This window comes from Puma concolor, chromosome B3 (genome assembly GCF_028749965.1).
Source record: "Puma concolor isolate L17-30 chromosome B3, mPumCon1.1.hap2, whole genome shotgun sequence".
NCBI lineage: Eukaryota > Metazoa > Chordata > Mammalia > Carnivora > Felidae > Puma > Puma concolor.
This window is the reverse complement of record NC_141672.1, coordinates 47,874,634-47,896,882: the sequence shown is the minus strand read 5'-3', so window position 1 is coordinate 47,896,882 and position 22,249 is coordinate 47,874,634. Positions and strand designations below refer to the sequence as shown.

Genomic DNA, 22,249 nt, shown 5'->3' with positions numbered 1-22,249 from the left:
TTGCAATAGCAATCTGAAAAGACTACAGCATGGGGCTCACAAGCAGTAATTAATTTCAACCAGGGGATTGAGGAAAGGCTTCACAGGATGTTGTCCCCAAAGAGAGAATTTTCATTAGGGATGTGGAGGTTATTTTTGGTGAAGTGATCAACTTGAACTCTTCCGTTTCCAAGGGACAGAAACGCATCTCAAAATAGTTTACACAAATACAAGGAAAGTGTAACTGGGAAATCTGGCTTCAGCTCTCCCAGAACTCTTGGTACTGCTCATGTGTGGATGCTGCCTTCTCTCCCATAGCAGACAGACATAATCTATGTTGCAGGAGGAAGGGGTGGAGTTTGGCCACAGAGTTCCATGCTCATATCACACTGGATTGTAGTTAATAGCCATAGAAGGTTACCTGCATTTCAAGGCCAGCGAATAAGATCCCATGGAAAAGCCTCTGCTCAGTCTAGTTTCAGTCATGGGCCTATCTCCAAGCTAATCACTGTACCCATTGCCTGGCCATAGTACAGACAGTGCTAGGATAGAGCTGTGTTAATAGGGACTCATACAAAGCAGAATATAATTTTAACCAGACATGGTTAAGGTTGCAAGAAGACTTTTGTAGGATTTGTAGCTCTATTAGAACCATATAGAGTGGGCAGGGCTGGGGTGGTACTTCATGAGAAGATTGAGAGGACCCAAAAAGAGAAGAAATAAGATGTTGGGCAGACGAGTATGACAGGTAACCATTATACTAAAACGCATGCACTCATAGGCCAATGGGATGCAGTTTGCTGTCACAGAAATTTGATTGCCAGGGATAGGCAGTGGATCAGGCAGGAGACTTAGGATGGGCTAGGTCACGGGGAGCCCGCACTGATAAATGGGAGTCGTCAAAGGGCTCAAGTGAAGGAATGTTGTGATCAGACCTATGTTACCCTACTTCCCCTTTCGCAGAAACATAACTCTGGGCTAACTTTTCTGGAACATCTAAGCTGTCAGACTCTCACAACCATGCACTAAGTCTCCTCTTCCAGTCCCATTTGCCTTTTCTTTCTCTAGTCCTCACACTATCTTGCCTCAATTCTATATATAGTCCTGCCATCCTGGCCACTTGTTTCCCCACCTAAGGTCAATACCCCATTAAGGAATTACTTTTGTCCAGCACTGAAATTCCTGGATTCTTACAGCATACATCTAAAACCCTACTTTTCAGTCACTGTGGCACCAACCAATGGGAGGTGGAACCATGCTAGCATGTAGCTAATTGGCATGGGTTAATGGGGTTAATTTCTATCACTTATCGCATATTCAGATTAGCCTGAAAGCTTGAGAACTGTGGTCATCTTTTGAACTCTGGACTGGTAAACTGTAATGGATTAAACTGTACAAGATCTGAATGTGCCAATCTCTTTACATGTATTTTGGGGTTCTTGAAGGAGTGTGTCCCTGTGGCCACCAATCCTCCTAGTGGGAGGTGGTACTGTGGCCATAGCTCATCAATGTGTAGATTTTAATCTATTTTACCCTTCATAAACTTTTGGGGATGATTACCATAAACTGTATAGGATCAGGAGGATTATGATCCTAAGAATGCTTAGAACAGTCTACTCTTTCAGGCCGTTACCATAGGGCACAATTGCTTGCCCCTAGTGAATGAGATAATGAATGGATCGATTCAGCTAGAGAAACATAGTATAATCTGAGAGAAAACTACATTTACCCCCTCCCCCCCACCTGCTTCCCTGACATTATTAAATGTGCATGCACTAGCTCCAGCTGAGAAAAATCAAAATGGAACAATTCTAAAATGAAAATTATTTTTTTGCCACGCAAGCAGATCTCTACAGAGATAAAATAGGAATAACGTTTTTGTAAAAATTGAAGTTTCTGAGAAAATTAACCTTTCTTGACTATTGAAAATGAGAGGTAAGAAAAGAAAAAGAGAAAGGCCACCTTCTTTTTTTTTTTTTAAATTTTTTTTTCAACATTTATTTATTTTTGGGACAGAGAGAGACAGAGCATAAACGGGGGAGGGGCAGAGACAGAGGGAGACACAGAATCCGAAACAGGCTCCAGGCTCTGAGCTGTCAGCCCAGAGCCCGACGCGGGGCTCGAACTCACGGACCGGGAGATCGTGACCTGGCTGAAGTCGGACGCTTAACCGACTGCGCCACCCAGGCGCCCCCGAAAGGCCACCTTCTAAGAGTCGTTACTGCAACCACTGGCAGCATTTCGTACCGTTAGGGAGAGTGGGTGAACATTAGAAGAGGTCACAGAAGCTGAAAAAAGGAGACAACATAAGAGTCTTGGGAGAGTCATAGTGCTGGCTACTTCTGAGAAATGTACCTAGCAGCAAAAAGCAAAAAGCTCCTCAGACTCTTACTGGCAGAGTTTGGATTTATTATGACAACCTTAGAACCAAAAATGGCTATATTTTTCTATGACAAATCTCACAGGAATCAAACATTTTCAGAGATCAAGCAGAGAAGGTAGTGCATGTGGTAGTGTAGTCAAGGGAAGGTATGAACGATGCTCGATGTTTTCCAGGAGAAATCATTAAGGGTGAAGTGCTAATACACTTGTTTTTCATCTTACTCCAACAGAAGACCACATGTAATCTTCCTAAAGAGTGACTCCCCAACATATCCTGACAACAGCAGGGTGGGGAGGAAGCAAGTTACGAATAAGTGAAAAACCATAAGGTAACAGACAATACTAAGCACGCTCCCACCCTTATCCAAACACAAAGGCAGGGGAAAAGTTCCTGCTATCTGCCAAGAGATTATTTGGGGGGGGGGGGGGTGGGAAACAAGCACACACACACACCCACAGCAGCATCAAAAATTTTCCTATTCTCCAAAAAGTACTTAAATTAAAAAATTTCTATTAGTTAACCTATGTTGGTACCATTTTGGTGGGAAGTTGTCATAAATTGATAAAAGGCCAACATACAAACACTAAGGAAGGGAGTGAAAGGAATATCAAATGTTATTTGACGCTACGCAACTTCCCTACCAAGGTTGCATTTGTCACCAAAATGGAAAACGAATAAAAGATTCCGGGGTATCCTTTTTTTCTTATTTTTTTCATCCTTTGGTTTTTCTTTTTCTTGAGTATGTTGAGTCTGAGACCTGAGAGGCCCTCTGTCCTGATCTGGTAGGACACTCTTTAATGAGTGCCTTGGAAACAAAGGAGACCAACTGGGGAACCCACACCCAGAGCCACTTGTCAAGAGCCTGCAGCCAGTAAAGCTTCAGATTACACAAGAGGACTGGGTGGGGTGGGAAGGATGCACAAAAACTGAAAGTTTCTGCTCTTCAGAAGTTCTGATCTACTAGGGGAAGGAAACAGGCAGTACTGGGAATGGGTTGGGGTGGGGGGTGCAGGGGTGGGGACTAGGTTCTAATTCTGACTCTGTCATTGGCTGGCCACGTGCTCTTACGGGGTGGGAGTAGTCACCTGTCAAATGAAGAAATCACATGAAGGGGCAACTCTCTGTAAAATGAAGTAACAAAATGTGATCAGCATTTCTCAAAGTAGATTCCAATTAAAAAAAAAAAAAGTCTGGTTGAATAAGTTTGGGAAAACTTCCCTACCCTGGTTGATCCCCAACAGTACCAGATAGATTCTTACTGGATTTAGTGTATCAAAGACTCCTAGAGTCTTGCTGTAAAGGATTTTTTTAAATTTGGCATTTCCCAAACGTATTTTCTGAAAAAAACATCTGTTGACATTTGCAGAACATGCTTTGGAAAACATTGATCTCTATGCTGCTTCCAGCTTTAGAATTCTATCCTTAGTCGTTACTTTTCCGTACAGACTCCATCACTTCCCTTCTCTACTGCTGTGTACTCAGTCTTTAATTGAGTCTTTGTGCTGAACCTCACATGCTGCCTCTCCTCTGGCTTTACTTTTCATGACTTTATGCTATTCAAATGTTCACATGAAACTCAAACAGGGTTGGACCAGATGACCTCTAAAATCTGTACAAACCCTGAAACTTTAGGATTCTTCGGTCATTATCACAAACATCCACTGAAGACCGAAACAGGATGCATATAACTGAGGCTGTTCTCATCACAGCACTGATATCTACTAAGAACTCTGAGGTGAAATTCTAGATCCTGTCATTCTGAACACTGCTCTAAACTCAATACTATATTTCCTTGCAACTTCCTTTCCCCTGGACCAATGCAAAAGGAGAATACACAGGAAGACAGTGTGGGTTGTATGGGCTCTCTAGATCCAGCTAGAGGAAATATAGTTAAGAGTTCAGTGGGGGTGCTTCCTACCAAATCTTCTCTTTGTAGGTACAGCAAAAGTTTTTCACGTAAGTTACTATAAAACATCAAGAAATTATACATATTGCCCATACCTCACCATAAAAATATTTAATGCAGGTGTTTCAAATTCAGTCAGAGGACCATCCAATTCCTGGCAGAGGCTTGAGGTCCAGGAATGACAGCAGAATATGGGTAAGAGACAACTTGAGAATATCCACAGACGTCAACTGGCCAACACTCAGTTTAGTAAAATTCTAGTTCTTTCTCCAGTGTATGATTATTATACCCTCTTTTTAGCTCTGCCTTGACCCTAACTTAGTGTCACACGTTTCTTCTTTAGCTCCGTTTCCATGCCAACAGGATTGTTTAAAAATAAAGACAGGGGCACCTGGCTGGCTCAGTCAGAAGAGCATGCAACTCTTGCTCTCAGCTGTGAGTTCGAGCCCCACATTGGGTATAGAGATTAAACTTAAAAAGACATTAAATACTTTTAAGACATACTCAATTTTCTCAATTGTCCAAATGTAGTAGCTGAGAAGACAGAAATATTAACCAACCTAATTAATCAGAAAGCCATTCAACTATTTTTCCTCTACTGCAGGCCTTACAGCAAAACCTCTAGGTCTGGTCTGCTCCACTTTAAGGGGCTCAGGTGCCATCATTGAAATGAGTGGTGAGCTGTGATACTGCCCTGACGGTTTCTTTCCCCGGCTACTCTGCAGGGGAATGCAAACCTGGCATATGGTGTGTGAAATGCCTTGCAGACTAAGATACCTCAGCCCCCAAAGAGGAAACAACAGAGAGAAAAAGAATGAAGATGAATGTTCACACATCACTGCCTGGAGGCTTCTATAGAACATGTGCAGTGTGAGAATTTTCAAAGGCTGACAGATGCGCTTTAATAGAAAGAGGTAAAAGATAAGATTCATAAGGCTTGCTTCACATTTTATAGAGGGATAGGTCTTGGGAAGCCCAGTATACTTTATAATTATGTTTTAAAATACAGTAATGTTGGATTATAACATAACTACTGCTGAAAATAAAGTGATGAGGGGTGCCTGGGTGACTCAGTTGGTTGGGTGTCTGACTTTCGCTTAGGTCATGATCTCACAGTTGGTGGGTTCGAGCCCTGGGTTGGGCTCTGTGCTGACAGCTCAGAGCCTGGAGCCTGCTTCAGATTCTATGTCTCTTTCTCTCTCTGCCCCTCCCCCACTAGTGCTCTCTCTCAAATAAATGTTAAAAAAAATTTTTTTTTAAAAGAAAATAAAGTTACGAACTAACAAAAAGGCTTTAGCAAAGGTCAATTTCAAAGTAAAAATAAGGTAAGATTTAATCCAAAACATTCTCCCTTATTCTAAGTTTTGGTAATTCTTGGGACCCTAACTGGATTAAAAATAGAACGATATGACCAATACTCTGAAGAATCATCATAGCGTGTACACAAAATAGAGAATAAATTTTTAATGGTATCAAAAACAGAACTTTTTGGCCAATTTAGTACTTGCTGGAATAAAGTTGCAAAATGTTACTCAGTAACGGACTTAGCTTCTAAATCAAGCCGGAATTACACATACTCTGTATATTACTTGAGTATATACAAGTACATTCCATGATAACATGCAGAGACATGGAAACAAGAAGAGTACGATCAAGTCAAGATCACCATCTCTACTCTCTGTTGATGAAATACACTGAAAACAAAACACCTGTTCAGTAATCCAGAATAGCTAATTTTGAAAAGGGGGTTTTAAATGTTGCTCTTTTCAAGAACTCAGATAAACTCCGTGGGGTTAAATTTGATTTTGTTTTCTCAACGTGAAAAAAGAGAAGCAGATAATGTGCTATAGCTACGGGAATATCTTTTTCTTTTTCTTCCATATCAAATTAAAAGGTTTGATAGACTTACTGTCCCCAGGAAAAAGGACTCTTCGCATTCTACTGGTAAGAATGAATCCCTTTTAAAGCTCTCAGACATACGAGTGTCACACCACCTAAAGCAACATATGCTTCAAGTACCTTTAATGAGACGGTCACATGAAACAGGAGTTTAATTTTCCTGAGAACTAAAGTAGACATATGAAATAAAACAGGGTATGAAAGTGACCTGAGTTCATAGGAGTCTCTAAATTCGAAAGAGATTGCTTCAGCTTTGCGAAGATCTCATCAAAAGCCTTTTATAGCAAGAGTCACATATTTAGTCACGGGGCTTCGGGGCCTTTTTAAGCACTCAAAAGAAGTGCTTTATGTTGTGCAAATTCCATGAAAGCCCAGGACAAGGGACTGATGGTGCTCAGGAAAACCTACAGGTGAGCCCACAGATTCCACGGCTTTTTGTAAAGAATGGAGTGGGTGAGATGCACAACTGACCAACTTTGCTCCCAGCTTGACAATTATTGGGCAGCTAAGAAAATCCTTGGAAGATAAGCAAAGACAGCACCTTACGTGGAACCTAGGGGAAGCCACTCAAAAGTGAGTTAGTTGGGGTAGAGATGGCTACTGGTCTCTTCTAAGTAACTCCTCCTTTGTATGTGAGAACCACAGAACATATACGACAAGCAGGACAAAATATCGGCTTCACGGTCTTCTTTCCAAATTACGCATTGCAACTTCTGTTATTATTACTGTCGGCAAACTACTAAGAGGTCACGTGGGAATTGTAGTCACTGAATAGCATATAAAAGAATACAGTGCAGCTTCAATCTGAGCTCTTCTATTTGCTCTGTAATCTAATTCAAGGCACTTTAAAATGTTTTGGTGCCTTAGCGTATTAACACGCAACAGGAGGAAAACACTCATTTACTTACCTCAAGGAGTACTACAGAGATGACTGAATCTTAAAGCACTTTGAGCTCCTCAGATGAAAAGCACTGTGGAGACAATCACAGCGGAAGAATACTCTTCCAGTGCCTCGGGATCCTGATTTATTGTGTCTTGTGTCTCAACCATGTTTTCTCGAACACTTCACAAGTAAAATCTGTGAGTGGCACTCCATCCCTTTATATATGTTAATTGTTTGGCACACAGATGTTTATATATTGAAAATAGTTGTAGTATTCACCACTCCAAAGTTGTTTACTAATTTTCCCATAAGGTTAATGAAATGTAGCCATGATGAAGTACTTTGTGTCAAATTTAGAAAACTTTAGCTTTCTTCTGAGGTACATGTGACATAACGAAAAGTTCATTTTGTTTTCAAAATAACTGAACTAGTGTTATTTATGTGAAACCACAAGTTTTTAATGACAAAAATACTGAAAGTATGCCACAGTGTCTATATATTCATCTGAAGAGTACAAAGATGGAGTTTTGAGGAAAAAAGGGTCTTAACACTATAGAAAAGAAATGTGGTTCTTAAATTGTTCAAAGGAAACATTTTAAAAATGTAATGCTTCGTGTATTGAAATAAAGCAGTTAGAGGTAATAAATTATAAATACAGTAGTTCAAATATTGTTTCTTTTTTTAGCATTAGTTTTTGTAAGCAAGTTAAATTCAAAAACACCTTAAACTCTGTTATCCTCTTCTGTCAAAGGACCTGTGGAAATAGAAGCTTTTGCAGAAATCGACAACAGTAATAACACCTTGTGGTCTTTATGTAGACTACACTGGATCTTGACCATTTTAGAGTTACAACATATTTTGGTTAATACATTAGATTCAACTCATTAATATGCCTTTATATTTGGGGGAAATTAGATTGTGATTTATAACGTAGTTCACCCAAACTCAATTCCAGGTCTTGCTTGATTCTCTGCAGGAGGCTCTGTCAGACTCATAATTAAAATGATGAAAAGTGTAAATAACTTCTTTCAGACTGAAAAAATATTTGTTTTTTAAATAAAGTGCTTTAAATTCAAATATTTCTTGCCCTAAACAAAACCGAAACACACTTAAACCTGAAATCTCCATCATATCTTGACACACATATTTTAACAGGAAGAAATCAGTTTGGGGCCATTAGTGTCCTTCAAGAGTTCAGATTGGATCTAAATTGGGTTTTGCATTATTATCGTGCTCATGTTTGTACATGAAGGTTAAAAGAAAGAGGGCAACATCCAAGGATGACCAATAGGCGGTATGAGATGTGACAGCTGACCAATAGCGGCTTTCCACAAGGCCTTCTCGGAGTTCAAAATCAATTCTGTGATCCAATTCCACTGAAAGGAAAAGAAAGTCAAACAAGTGAATAAGTATTACAATATGTTCTATATAGACTTTACCTAGAGTTGAGAATAAAAATTTAGCTAATAGAAATGATTCTTTTATCCTTTTTTCCCCCCTCTTTAAAGTGACTTTCCACTCTAATCTCATGGAAAACAAACAAACACCCAAGACAGACTCAATAGCTCAGGATTCTATTTGGGAGAGTCCTTTCCTTTGTATGCTTAGGTCAGTATGGGATAATAAAGGAATAAAACAAACAAATCACTTGGTATCATAGAATATGTTTGGAGTAAAGAAACTGGCCTCAAATCCTAACTTTCCCATTTAATCTTTGTTCCTAATCTGTAAAATAAGAAAAACAGCCCTCTGGCAGAAGTGTGGGCCAGGCTTATGTGCAATAATGTCTGGGAGTGCATGCAGCAGGTCACTCAAACGCCCTCTCCATCACCTCATTCTGTGGTTACTTTTTGTAGTCCTAGACTGCTTTCCTCCCCATGTGGCCGCCATGGCACAGCCTGGTCCCCATGCAGTCAGCAGGGCCTCACATGTGCCTGAGACATACAAGTCCTCACTAAATGTCTGTTTGATAAAGAATCCACTGGGTGGCTGGGACAGTTAAACCAGGAGGAACAGTGGTGGTCCCTGGGAGGAAGGACTTCATTTATAACAGCGCTGTGCTCAAACAATTCAGTGAATTTAATCAAGTCTTTTTCTAAAAGCCACAGAAAGTCCTTGCAATACCTGTTGGAGAAAAATCAAGGCTATAAGAGAATTGCAAAGGATCCATTTAATAAGTCCTTAGAGATAAAACACTTAGAAAAATAATACTTTGATCTCTAGGAATTCCTTTAAAAGAGTCAATGAGCTGTATAAGACTTTGAAGGAGCTATCTTAAAAACAAAGAACACCCAAATCTTTGTTCCAAGTGCCAGAAGATGTAGCAAGTGGCAAAAATCAACGAGGCTGGAGAAAAAGTTGGGTTTTGTTTTACACTGGGAATTTGGTTAGTTGCACATGGGAAATCGTATCACTCTAGAGAATGATTTCATATAAATGTTTAGCTAATGCTTATTTTAAATAGGTATTTTGTGACAATATCTTTTAGTGATTTAAAAGGGCATAGAGTTTTTACTTTTCTATTCAACTATGCTTTTCTGACAAGGAATGCCCATTGATCTATCTGTATATTTTAAGGTTACCCTTAAGCAGCATAAATACCAATTAGGTTATAAAACACTTGTAAAATATATTTACAAATTTTTTAAAACTTTTTTTCTCACTTAAATTACAATAAGCTAATCCGTAATACAGCAGAAATAGCTGAAATCTATATGGGGAACTGGGGGGTAGTAATGTCTGAATCTTTTATCTCTTGTACTCCATAGGACATTTGAGTTCGATTTGTCGGCACATTCTGGCACAAGATACAGGAAGATGAAAAACGAGGAGACTGGAATTCTCAAGCGTGAAGAAAAGAAGTCAAGCTGGAGGTAGTTACAAAGAAAAGAGGAGAAATAAAATGAAAAACAGAAGAGATGAGAAACCTACACATTAATATCGGCAAAGACCACGAAGTTATCATTTCTACTTTAAAATGCCACTGTAGAACAGCCTTTCCTAGTCCAACAGCCTTAAGTTAAACTTTTGTTTTAAAGTTAAAAAAAAACGGATTTGTGTTTTGTTATAACAACTATTATTTGGCTTTGATTTTATGTCCCTGAGATTTATCCTTAAATGTGGTTACTGTTGTGAAACACTGCCTTTCATATACTAGACACTCAAATGCTGAACTTAATTATTGCCCTACTCTATGCCCTTGTCATTCTTACCACCTACAGTCAGTATGGTTAACTAGACTTGCCATCTCTCACCCTGGTTATTTATGTGTAGGCTATCCTCATCAAAACGGGAATTAGGTAGCCAGCCTGTACCCGATGAATCTGTTTTAGTCTCTCATCCTCCTTCCAAGGTTTACAACAGGTAGTATGGCTGCCAGTGCAGGTGACCTCACAGGTGTTGGTTCTGCAGGCAGATGGATGGAATAAGGTGGGCCTTCGTCTCACGTCTCTTCCTTTTATGTAGGTCACAGAATTCCCAAGGGAGCAAGGGTCTAGATGGCAGTTACCATTCTTTATGTGCCGTGAGATGAGTTCTTGGCCCAAATAGGCCTAAATCTATATGGAGTTGCCTTGGACCTATTTTCTTAATATTAGCACATCAAAAATGAGTGGCACAACACAGCGGGTAGTTTTTTCCTAGTTTTACTCACTGAATTAGGTCAAAGAGAAAGGAAAACATAATATCATCACTCTGTCCCTTTTTTCTCTTATGAGTGCCTTAAGTGCTAGAATTCCTCTATCCACAAAGAAAGGAACGAGATCCTGAACTGAAGAGAAGTGAAACTGAGAAAAAATACTGTGGGATCTTATCAATCATCAGCAGTTGCCTTATACTGCCTTAAAGCATGGGTTATTTTCTTTTCTGGGGAGTCTGGCACAGAGGCCTAGTTCCCTTCCTATTCCCCAGAGTGAATGTCTGCAGTGTATGAAGTATGTAGGAGGTGAAGTGTCATCAGGACTGTGCTTTCATCAGAGAACTCTCTGCACAAGGCTTGTCCACATGGATACTGTATTAGAAAACATAACACATGTGAATAGGAAGTGCACATCTTAGTCTTAAAATGTGTACTAATTGGACAGGTTTCTATTGCTTAATGGAAACACTTTAACTTCCTTGGAGAGAAATTTTCAAAAACATAATGAATCTTAAAAGTGGTCTTATTTGTAAGTATTAATTTTGGTCATAATTGCATGATTTTTGGCTACAGGCAGACACCAAGAAAAATACCAGTAAAGCAAATTGTGTTTTCAAATGACTAGCAAAAGCTTCTTTCATAGTAAAAAAGATTATGCTGAGTTCTTGCTGGGTAAATTATGTCTTGTTATTTCTGTGTTGCCTCAGAGCAACTATACATTTCATGTGGTTAGGTGTTTGACATCAAGGAATATTTACATTTTGTGAACTGTTATAATTTCAAATATATTTGAGGATATTCTCTATCCTTGATATTATAATCAGTTTTCATATCTGCCAAAATAATTTCCCAACACTAATCTGTCCTGAAAGATATTCAAATACCTAATGTTTGATAACAGATGGGCTTTGTAGGTAAATCTTGAATGCAAAAAAACTCCAGGAGATGGCCCTCTACAGTCTGGTTTAAGAAACTTTTCCAATCACATTCAGAACTATTCCCTTCTATTCATCCTTGGCTCTTCTCAAGAAAACTAACTACATACATACATACCTCTACATACCCTGTGCTTTTCCGTATGCTGTTTCTTCTCCCTGCAATGTCTTTTCATCACCGTGTGTCCAAATTCTACCTCCACAGAGCCTTTTATAATTTTTCGAGGTGAAAGCATTTTCTCATTCCCTAGAACTGACGGAGTCCTTTACCAGTACCTTTGTTACGTGGCTCATCACATCTACCATATGTTATAAATATGTATGTAGCAATCTACTTCTCTACTAGGTAAATATATATTCTCTAGAAAATGCTCAATTTCCACACTAGCATTTAGTATCTTTATGGGCAGTACTGAAGTCTGTTTCATTTTGGTATCTTTTCTAGTGGCTATCTTGGTACTTTGGCTCATGGTAAACATTTAATAAATCATTGTTAAATGCAAAAAAGCAGGGGAAAAGAAATAGAAGCCATACACATATTGCCATTTGAATCAGTTTGGTGTAGTTAATGTTTAGATAGCTGGGATGGTTTTAAGATAATACGTATAAGGGCTACCTGAACGCAGGATAAATGAGTGGATTAACTTCTGTGTTGAATTAAATATGCAAAAACCAAAGTAAAATAATTTCTTCATGGATGTGACTAACTATTACATGAGCAGGGGGCAGAGAGAGCACTTATATAAGATCATTCCTTAAGGGAAATTCATGAAGTTTCATCAAAACAAACTGTTGCTAGGGAGCATAAAAACACAAACCAGTTTGTTATATTAAAATACTGTTTTGGAATTTTTATCAAGGAAGTTTTTTTGAAAACAGAAGAAATATGTATGGAAATTAGCAATTACATAGAGAAGTTGTAAAATTAAATGTGGTTAAAAATCCAAGGAAAAACCTGTAACATTTTTTGTTAAAGACAAAATCCAATATTAAAAAAAAAAAAAAAAAAAAGGAAAAGGAAAAGGAGAGGAGCTGTGGAAAAAGGAATGAAAGTTAATGATAAAAATGATTTTAAACTAAGATTAATCCTTAGTGGTACATTTAGAATCTGCTAAGAATTAAGAGACTGAAAATATCTCTTGTATCCAATAATGCTAATTTTTAAATGCAAACCTACCCTTCTTAAAGAAAAAATATTTGTGTTGAAACCAGATAGCAGCAGCTAGGGCACACGCACAGCCCTAAGTAGTAGCGGTACTGATACCTGAAATACCTAGGAATAATTACATTTCTTACACTATGAGACTTTATATCTAAATGTCTTACATGTAAAGAACAGTGAACCTCTTTGCAGCCTTTGGGACAATAAAGGAGGAAGATGACCTCATGCTTTTCTTCCCTCTCCAAAAGGTTGCTTCTTTGTAGGAATGTATAGGAGTATCATTTTAGCACACTAAGGGACTAATCAATACTTGGGTTTCAGGACCCCTACTATTTAAGGTTAGAATATACAGGAAAAAATTACATATCAAATGGTCTGTAATGGTTAACATTCAAGCTGATCTCATAGAAGAAGTGATGCAAGTTTTCAGTGAGCAGAAGACCTATAAGTGGATCATTTTTATTGTACTCTGAGTGCTATTCCTGACATATACCATACCGAGGGTATTATCTTTATTCTGCATTACATTTTCCGGAAAAAGAAGTTGTGGGAGATTAAAGAACGATTCCTGAAGTCTGAAATCTGTGAAAAAAAAACACAAGATGCTGTAAAGTGTTGGCTGATGGTTACAAAGGGCCTTCAATGATGCAGTGGCCAAAAGTTAGAACAACACTCCCAAATATGCTGATTAAACCTAGCATACATAAAGAAGTACACACTTAGGTTTTTATGAAGAGCTCTTTCATGGAAAATGTAAGCATCGTTAACTTTGCAATACACTGTCATAATCTGTTAACACCCAGATATCCCCAAAATTAATAGCTCATTTAAGTTCTAACCTTGAGGCAAAACAATGTTAAAAGAAACAGATATTTTCTTTCCGTAATATGATACAAACATAAGGGAGTACAAGAAATGAAGCCATAAAACTACCGTAAACAAGCCCGGACTTTTCAAAAGAAATGAAGACTAGCTATTGATATTCAACTTGATGAGAATAAAGTGGTTTCAATTGACAACACATACTCTTCAAAGAGAGAAACCCTGATGGATCATGAAAATTCAAAGCCTGTGTCCATCTTACCCTCAAAAAGCAAGAGAATCAAAGTTGCCAGCTTCAGAATAAAGGTCATCAGGAACTGAGGCAATCAATGCAAGCAGAACGAAGAAAGGAAGGAAGCCAGAATCACCTAATCACAATGACCAAATCCCAGAAAGAAGGCTTAAGGAAGAAAGGTTTTAGGATTTGCAAGATACAGCCACTATGTGAATAGAGCAACTATGACATAAAAAAAACATCCAAATCAGGATTACAAAGAAGAGTGTATTATTGAAGCAAGTCTAACAATTAGTAAGGCAAATCTTGAGAATCTGATTTTAAAAGGTGGAATTCTACTATAATAGTTTAATTTTAATAGTTACATCTATGTCTAGAGATAAATATCTGTAACTAAGACTCATGATTAGCTCATATTTAGTGGAGTGTATAGTCTACAAGGACTTTACCATTAAGACCAACAAAGAAAGAATTTATATGCAAGACTGACAGAAAATGTATTTTGTTAAGCTATCAAAGTATAATGATGCAATGCAGCTGAGCACCTCTATTAATTGTTGTCCTGAAAGAAGAAACAGGTTTCTCTGTTATCATTTTGAAATTACTATGTTAAATAGTAAAAAGACCACAGAAACAGCTTTCTTCCTTCAGATCCTATGGATTCTCTCTTTGTCTTCATTACCCTTTCTTGGGGGCTCAAATCCCACTTCATTCTTGTTCCCTCAGTCACCCTAATATTTATTTACTAGCATCATTGCTGTGTATTAACATTACAAGGAATTGTGACTTTTTACCTGTCATCTTACAAAATTCTTTTAAACTATTTTTCTTCAGAAACTTTAGAGCTGTGATCTCTGTATGTCACAACAGTTTTCTTTTTTAAAGCCGCATTTCTGAATAAGTAGAAGTGAAAGCTTAAGTCAGCAATAATAAGAAAACGAAAAAAATGAATTTTATACAAATATCAAAGTCTGAAATGAATTTTCTAGGCAGTGTTCAAAAGGCTTACAATTATAAAATTTTTAGTAATCAGAGTCTCACATAAATAGGAGTAAGTTAAAAAATGCTATTGGTCTGAATAGAAATGTCCAACTCAGGAATGTCCGGGATAATGGCTCCTGGAGTAGGGCTGTGGAGAAAGATCCAGCCTCTAGAACCACCACACTTGAACTTCCTTTTTAAGTATGTTTGATGGATGGCAATGGACACTGGTCATTTTAAAATACAGAGTAGCAGACACAGCAAGAAGACAAGGCTACAAGTATCTGAAATAAAATCTGTTTAAACATTTATAGAGAAAGAAAGGAAAAGTTTTCCCTGATTGCTATAGTAACAAAAAGCAGCTAGTCTGAGAATCTACATTTCTTTATATAAGTCAATGGAAAAATAGGACTTATTAGTCTTCTTTTATGGACACTTGAAAATAAGGCTCAAATTTAGACCCTTGGGATTAAATATATATTAAATGTATAAGAGTTTCACAACTATGCAAGATTTTAAACCTTAGAAGTCTACTGGAAAGAATTAAATAGAGCTCCATTCTAATGCTAAGTCCAGCATAACTATCCATTCACTTATTCATTTCTTGAATATCTACTTTACACTAGGTAGCTGGGATATAACTGGAAACCACACAGCGGATCCAATACAATATAAGCTTGAAGGCCTTTGTAATTTGGTTGGATGAATGAAACTCTGGAATTAGCAGCAGGATGGCTTTTAAAAAGTATCAAGAATATACACAGCAGAGGTTTAAAGCAATTACATGAATTTTTAAGGCTGAGAAGACCGTATTTTTTTAAAAATCTACTTTCTAAAAATCAGGGTGCTTTCTCCCAAAGAGATTTGTTTTATGCTCGGTGTTTAAGACCCTTGTGCCACCAGGCCCTGATTATTAATGTTCTTAATTCTTCATTCACCAATGCAGAGAGCAAAACTGCATTTACCTGGGAATTATACTTAAAAATATAATCAGGGGCATCTGGGTGGCTCAGTCGGTTAAGTATCCAACTCCTGATTTCAGCTCAGGTCATGATCTCACAGTTGTGAGATTGAGCCCTGTGCCAGGCTCCATGTGAAGTGTGGAGTCTGCTTTGGATACTCTCTGTCTCTCTGCCCTTGCCCTGTTTGCATGCTCTCTCTCTCTCTCAAAAAATAAATAAAAAATATAATCAGAGGAAAAGTACTTTTTTTAAAAAAAAGCTAACTTATGCTTTACATTTTAGAGTTGACTGCTACCGTTAGTATCTTCATCCTTCCCGCCTTCGAGTTGTAAGAGATAGAGTATTAACTTAAAGTAAGAAAAATATGAACTAACATGCAGAATCCAGAAAGCCAGAGCTGCTATGTGGAAGGGTCTGTGTTGCAACAGTGGTAGTGGGAAGCGAGCCAAGTGACTTCTTCTCGTCTTCTATTGAGTCTTTTGATGTCTCAGATGGCTGTGATGTAGATGAGCGTCCAAATCTCGAGAACAACATCCCTCCAAGGCCCTTTCCAATGCTAGCAGCCCCTATATTTCGCAAAACAGGGCAGTCAGTCTGTTGGAATCACACCACATACCAAGCTAAAGAGCACCATCCATAGTTACAGCCAATTGGCAGAGGTTCCAAGTCCTAGTCATATTTTTCCAGGGTGGGAACATAGGAAAGTTACAATTTACACTGTAGGTTTCTAAGTAAAAATGGTGTTGAATAGAATGAGAGTTGTACAAACTGCAGGAATACAGTGTACAAAAGAATAATGATTCTATTTTATTCAAGTGATCACTGTTGATTACAATATTTGGGAAGATTAAAAACGTTAATGAAAGAATCATACCATTGACAGGGGCATATATTTACTATTGATATGCTTTACTACTGAAGTTAAGTGAGTATGTTATAAAAAGCTATCAATAAACAAATCTGGGAGTATGACAAAGTGAAATCTCAATGAAAAGCCTATTTATAGTGCCATCTTGTGGCACTTTATATTAAGGCAACTTGTAACTAAAAAAACGGACAAATTCAAGAGGCACATAAACCAGCGCTACCTCAAACATTGTGGCTGGTGCTGGAGATGATTCAAAGAAATTAAATATCCTTGTTGACCCCAGGACAGACACGGTTTGAGAGACTGTTAAGACATGAATTGCAGAACTGGTTGGCAGGGACACCCTTAGAACTCAAGCACTCCCTCATTTTACAGATGAGGAAGCAGACCATTAAAAATGATGGGACTTCCCCAAGATCTCATAGTAGGTGGTAGGGCCAAGATTAAAATGAGGGCCTTGATTCCCAGACCTTTCCTTGTCTATCCAGCTATCTCATATTCTAAATGTACAAGATCTGATCTAGTTAGAGAACCTTTGGGGATTTTAGCTCTCAAGTATGAACAGTGAGAGGGTAGTTAATTCTAGACATGGGGATTAAATGTTGGATGTTTTGTAATATGCAGAGTATTTTCAAGTACCTCAAATTTAATGCCTATCTAAAAAAGTACTACATTTACTGATAAGAAATACTTAAGAGAAATTACCTAATATGCTTGCTTTGCCTATGTTTGTTATAGATTCCCCGTAGTGTCGACGGGACAAGACTGGTGAGGTCACAGGGCTTGGTATTGTTGAAATGCCTTCATTCTCTGAAATTGAGGTAGGTTCTTTTGCTGGGTGGAGAAAGCTTGGCTTCATATGCTCATAAGGTAGAGGATTAGAAGTATTATACCAGTGGATCTGGACAGGTGAAATGTTGCTGTAGTGTTTCAGTATTAATGGTTCTAATCTATAAGCCTTGATTTTAAAAAAAATGCAAAGAAACACAACATTAAGGCACAATGCTTGGATTTTAGTAAACTGTTTATTCTTATTCTATTGCATGCTCAATAGACCTCAGGGAATTAAAAAAAACACCTGGTATTTCTAACATGCATTCCCATTTGTTCACTATTAATAATATGTAATTTGGTCTAATTATATATCCTTAATGATGAGATTATGGAAAAAACCAATTAGTGTTGGTCTAAGCTAACAGTGCCCATTAATTTGTTTTTCAGAAAAACAGATTCATTTTTATTAGGTTCTGATATCATATAACAATTAGATTTATGTTAGTCTCACCAACAAAGCTGAAGCAATAAACAGTAAACTAGGACACAGTAAATAAAGCCAATCTGTAACATCTTAGAAGCTCTTTGTAAACTCTATTTTCAAATAGATTAACATAGTAACAGCACAAATTAGATGCTGATTAAAGACCATTTGTCTAATGTGAAGAAGGGATGATATAGCAGAAAAGACAATGAATGGACTTGGCATTAGAATTCCCCTAGTTCACATTCTGGCCTCTGTCACTAACTGAATAATACCTACCAAGTCACAAGGTTTCAGAGTCACTGTTTCCTGAGCTGTAGAAATCAGATTAACACTTCCTACCTCACAAGGATGTTGGCAAGAACAGACAACATTTGTAAATATTGCTTAGCACAGTTCTGACATAAACTTTATTTAAAAAAACTTTACTTAAAAAAATCACAGGAAAAACTATAAAATGAATAATAAAAAATAACTTAATAAAATGACATTGGAGCCCTCCTTTATGATATAACAAAACTTTAAGATTATACCAAGGACAGGGTATACACTGATAACTCAGAGTTCCCCTACAAACTCAAGTTCACTTTCAAGTTACAAGATAATGAGTAAAATGAATATATATTAATGAAATACTAAATGGTTAGCTGGGTGTTTTTACATATATTTTACTTAATCCTAACCATTTTAGGAGGTAAAATTTTGTCATCTGCATTACATAGATAAGTCTTGGGAGTGACTTGGCCAAGATTGTGCCGTCTGTATTTGAATCTAATACTAGATTCTCAGTGAAATTCATTTCTTAAAGATAGCATTTTGGATTCTTTAACACATAGGGAATTGTTAAAATTTTAATATTTAATCAATGCTATACTTACTTGGTACTAGCTAAAGATACTTGAAAAGACTTCACACAATTACACAAAGCAAACTTTCTGAGAATGAAGGTTATTTAAAATAGTTTCTTTTAAATTTAGTTCTATCTAGCCTTGTCCCCCAAAAGATTTAAGAAGCGTTTTTCTCATCTAAAAATCTTACTTGGTAGTATACAATTTACCCGGATGCAAGATCACTGGAGTGATTAAAAACATTAAACACTAAACATTAAAAAATTATTAACAGTATAAACATAAAAGAGAATGAAAAACCCCAGATTTAAAATTCGACCAGGCTAAAATAAATTCTTCCACTTTTTCATGTTTAATACATTTCAAATAGGGTCTACCAAACACATTTCAATATGGTAGCATGTTTTAAAGAAAAAAAAATTAAAATGGAATTTTCAAAATTTGTGGTTGCTGGGTTATTGGTATTACAATTGGTTGTGGTTAGACAGTCCAGAAGATTCCTATTCCTTGTACTATTTGTCCAGAGATAACAGTTTTACATTATGCTCTTATAACATAGATCACCTCTGAGGTATTTCCGAGCCCTAAATTAACCAAAACACCAATGTCTTAAAGATATGAACCTATGAAAATATAATCAGATAAATCAACTCATTTCTCATTAGTTCAGTTGTACCTTGCAATATTTCATATAGAGTCTTTTATGAATAATTTAATGTTGAGGGAAAAATGTCTATAACTGCAACTCACCACTGGATCTGTTGGATGAAAAATATTCAGTAACCGATTACAAATCTCTCTGGGCAAAATATGGTCTTGACTTCCAGTGTTTCCTGGGCGGATGCCACGCAATGCCAAGAAAACCGCTAATGGGGATCCCATGCAGAAGAAATTCTCAACCTAAAATGATAAAGTCATCCCAAATTTTAAAACTGGTGGTAGTTTTTCTCAGCAGAATTTGGGCACAACATAACACATGGCAAAATATGAACAATAAAATTATCTTCAAATATGTCTTTTTTCACAAGCTTTGTTCAGATGGTATCTGCCATAATTATATGCCAACCATTAATTAGTCTAAAAAAATCCATTTTTAGAAGCAACTTCATTATCTTTAAATCTAACAGAAAACAAAAAATGAGAAGAAGAAAAGGAGAAGGAAGACCATTTCATTGTGTGTTTTCACACACTAGTCCAAGTTTTATCAAGCTACTATTTTGTGTGAAGTAATATTCTAATGCTATCAACGTTTTAATAAAGACCAATAAGGCAGAGGAATCCTGTGGGGGAGGCATAATAAAATAAATGAATAGGGGGAAAGCCTGCTGTAAGAGAGGGATAATTAATTCCACCTCAGAGTTTTTACAGGAGGAAGCATTTTTTTCCACATTGTTAAGTTTTTTTTTTAATTCCAGTATAATTAACATACATTGTTATATTAGTTTCACGTGTAAAATATAATGACTCAACAATTCTATACATTACTCAAAGCTCATCACAGTAAGTGTCCTCTTAATTCCCTTTACCGATTTCATCCACGTTCCACCCACCTCCCCTCTGGTAACCATCAGTTTGTTCTCTATGGTTAAGAGTCTGTTTTTTGGTTTGTCTTGTTTTTTTCTTTGTTCCTTTGTTTTGTTTCTTAAATTCTACATGAATGAAATCATATGGTACTTGTGTTCCTCTGGCTGACTTATTTCACTTAGCATTGTACCCACTAGATCTATCCATGTTGCTGCAAATAGCAAGATTTCATTCTTGTTTTTATGGCTGAGTAATATTCCACATCTTCATCCGTTCATCTATCAATGGACACTTAAGTTTCTTCCCTAATTTGGTTATTGTACATAATGCTGCAATAAACACAGGGGTGCATTTATCTTTTTGAATTAGTGTTTTCGAATTCATTGGGTAAATACTCATTAATGGAATTACTGGACCATATGGTAATTCTATTTTTAATTTTTTGAGGAACCTCCATACTGTTTTCCACAGTGGCTGCACCAGTTTTCATTTCCACCCACAGTGCACAAGTATTCCTTTTTCTCCACATCCTCTCCAATACTTGCTGTTTTTTGTGTTTTTGATTTCAGCCATTCTGACAGATGTGAGGTGATACCTCACTGTGGTTTTGATTTGCATTTCCTTTATGCAAAGGATATGATATTGGGCATCTTTTCATGTGTCTGTTGGCCATCTGGATGTCTTCTTTGGAGAAAAGTCTGTTTGTCTTCTGATACACAGGAGAAAGCATTTGCATTGGCCACAGAAAACAAAAAGGATTTCTACACCTGGGGCTGGTCACTGGGGCCAGAAAGGAGGACATTTTAGGCTGATACAATCACATGAACTAAAGCAGAGGCAGGAGAGAACCTGGCTCAATTTAGGAAGAATAAGTAGTCTGACATAGTTGAAAAATTGGGTGTCAGGAAAATGTAACTTGGAATGAGAATGCACAGAATCTTGACTACTTGGTTAAAAAAGTAGGACTTAATCGATTTTATGAGTAGTGAAGGAGAACAGGATTTGACCCATGTTTTAGGAGGTTAGTAAACCTGGTAGTAGTATGTGGATGAACTGGAAAATTTAGAGTCTGGTGATTCAGAGACAAGTTAGGAAACTACTGAAAGTGTTTAGGCAAGAGACAATCTGAACCTGGGCAGGGCGAGATGTTCCATTCAGAAATAGAAATGGGAGAGGAGAAGGTGGAATCAATATGACTGAATGAAGATGAGGATGAGGAATGAGTCAGAGGCAAGTCACAAGGTTTGGGTCTGGCTGACTGGGAAGACAGTGGTTCCATCAACTGCAACAGGAAACTCTAGGTAAGTTCTGTTTTTGTTCACAATTAAGTTTGAAGTATCTGTAACGTATCTAATTTACAGGGGCTGAAATTCTAAGGCAAGAGATACAGAATTGGATACGTCATCTCCCAACTCTATGTATCACCATTACAGAAGTGACACGTAAAACCAAGAGAAGTGGTAAGATGGCTTATGAAGTGCATAGATATGCATAGTGCATATCTCTCAAAATAAACAAACATTTACAAGTAAAAAGGAGGAGTGCCTGGGTGGCTCAGTCAGTTGGGCATCCGACTTCGGCTCAAGTCATGATCTTATGGCTGGTGAGTTTGAGCCCCGCATTGGGCTCTGTGCTGAAAACTCCGGAGCCTGGAGCCTGTTTTGGATTCTGTGTCTCCCTCTCTCTCCGTCCCTCCCCAACTCACGCTCTCTCTCTCTACTTCAAAAATAAATAAACATTACAAAAAATTAAAACAAAAAAGAAAAAAGGAGAAGGGCTTTAGTGAGAACTACATTTGATTAGCAGAGGAAGGAGGTAAGACTACAAAAGGGGAGGGAAAGGAGAACCACGATAATGCATGCAGTATACATGAAAGGCACGCGAGAGGGCTTCTAGAAAACTGGTGTGGTCAGCAGCACTGGATTATATATAGAACATGACACTTTACCTCTTAAGGTTGCCTAACT

At 37.4% G+C, this 22,249-nt stretch overlaps 1 protein-coding gene and 1 long non-coding RNA gene across 8 annotated transcripts in view; one reads left to right on the top strand and one right to left on the bottom strand.

Moving 5' to 3' along the window:
• LOC147579955 (uncharacterized) overlaps window positions 1-22,249 on the top strand; it is a 489,173-nt gene that overhangs the window by 130,801 nt on the left and 336,123 nt on the right. The gene's annotated exons all lie outside the window — the stretch shown is intronic.
• The window catches only part of DDHD1 (DDHD domain containing 1), a 110,084-nt gene continuing 93,552 nt past the window's right edge, over window positions 5,718-22,249 (bottom strand). For 4 of the 7 annotated variants that reach the window (XM_086709731.1, XM_086709734.1, XM_086709732.1 and 1 more), the window contains 5 exons: window positions 19,509-19,658; window positions 17,358-17,610; window positions 16,159-16,350; window positions 13,283-13,366; window positions 5,718-8,426 (listed from right to left, as the gene is read on the bottom strand). In XM_086709731.1, coding sequence (XP_086565857.1) covers window positions 8,245-8,426; window positions 13,283-13,366; window positions 16,159-16,350; window positions 17,358-17,610; window positions 19,509-19,658 — 861 coding nt within the window. In that variant the 3' untranslated portion in view covers window positions 5,718-8,244. The remainder of the gene's footprint in view (window positions 8,427-13,282; window positions 13,367-16,158; window positions 16,351-17,357; window positions 17,611-19,508; window positions 19,659-22,249) is intronic. The other 3 variants (XM_086709733.1, XM_025919044.2, XM_025919045.2) reach the window with 1 other exon arrangement.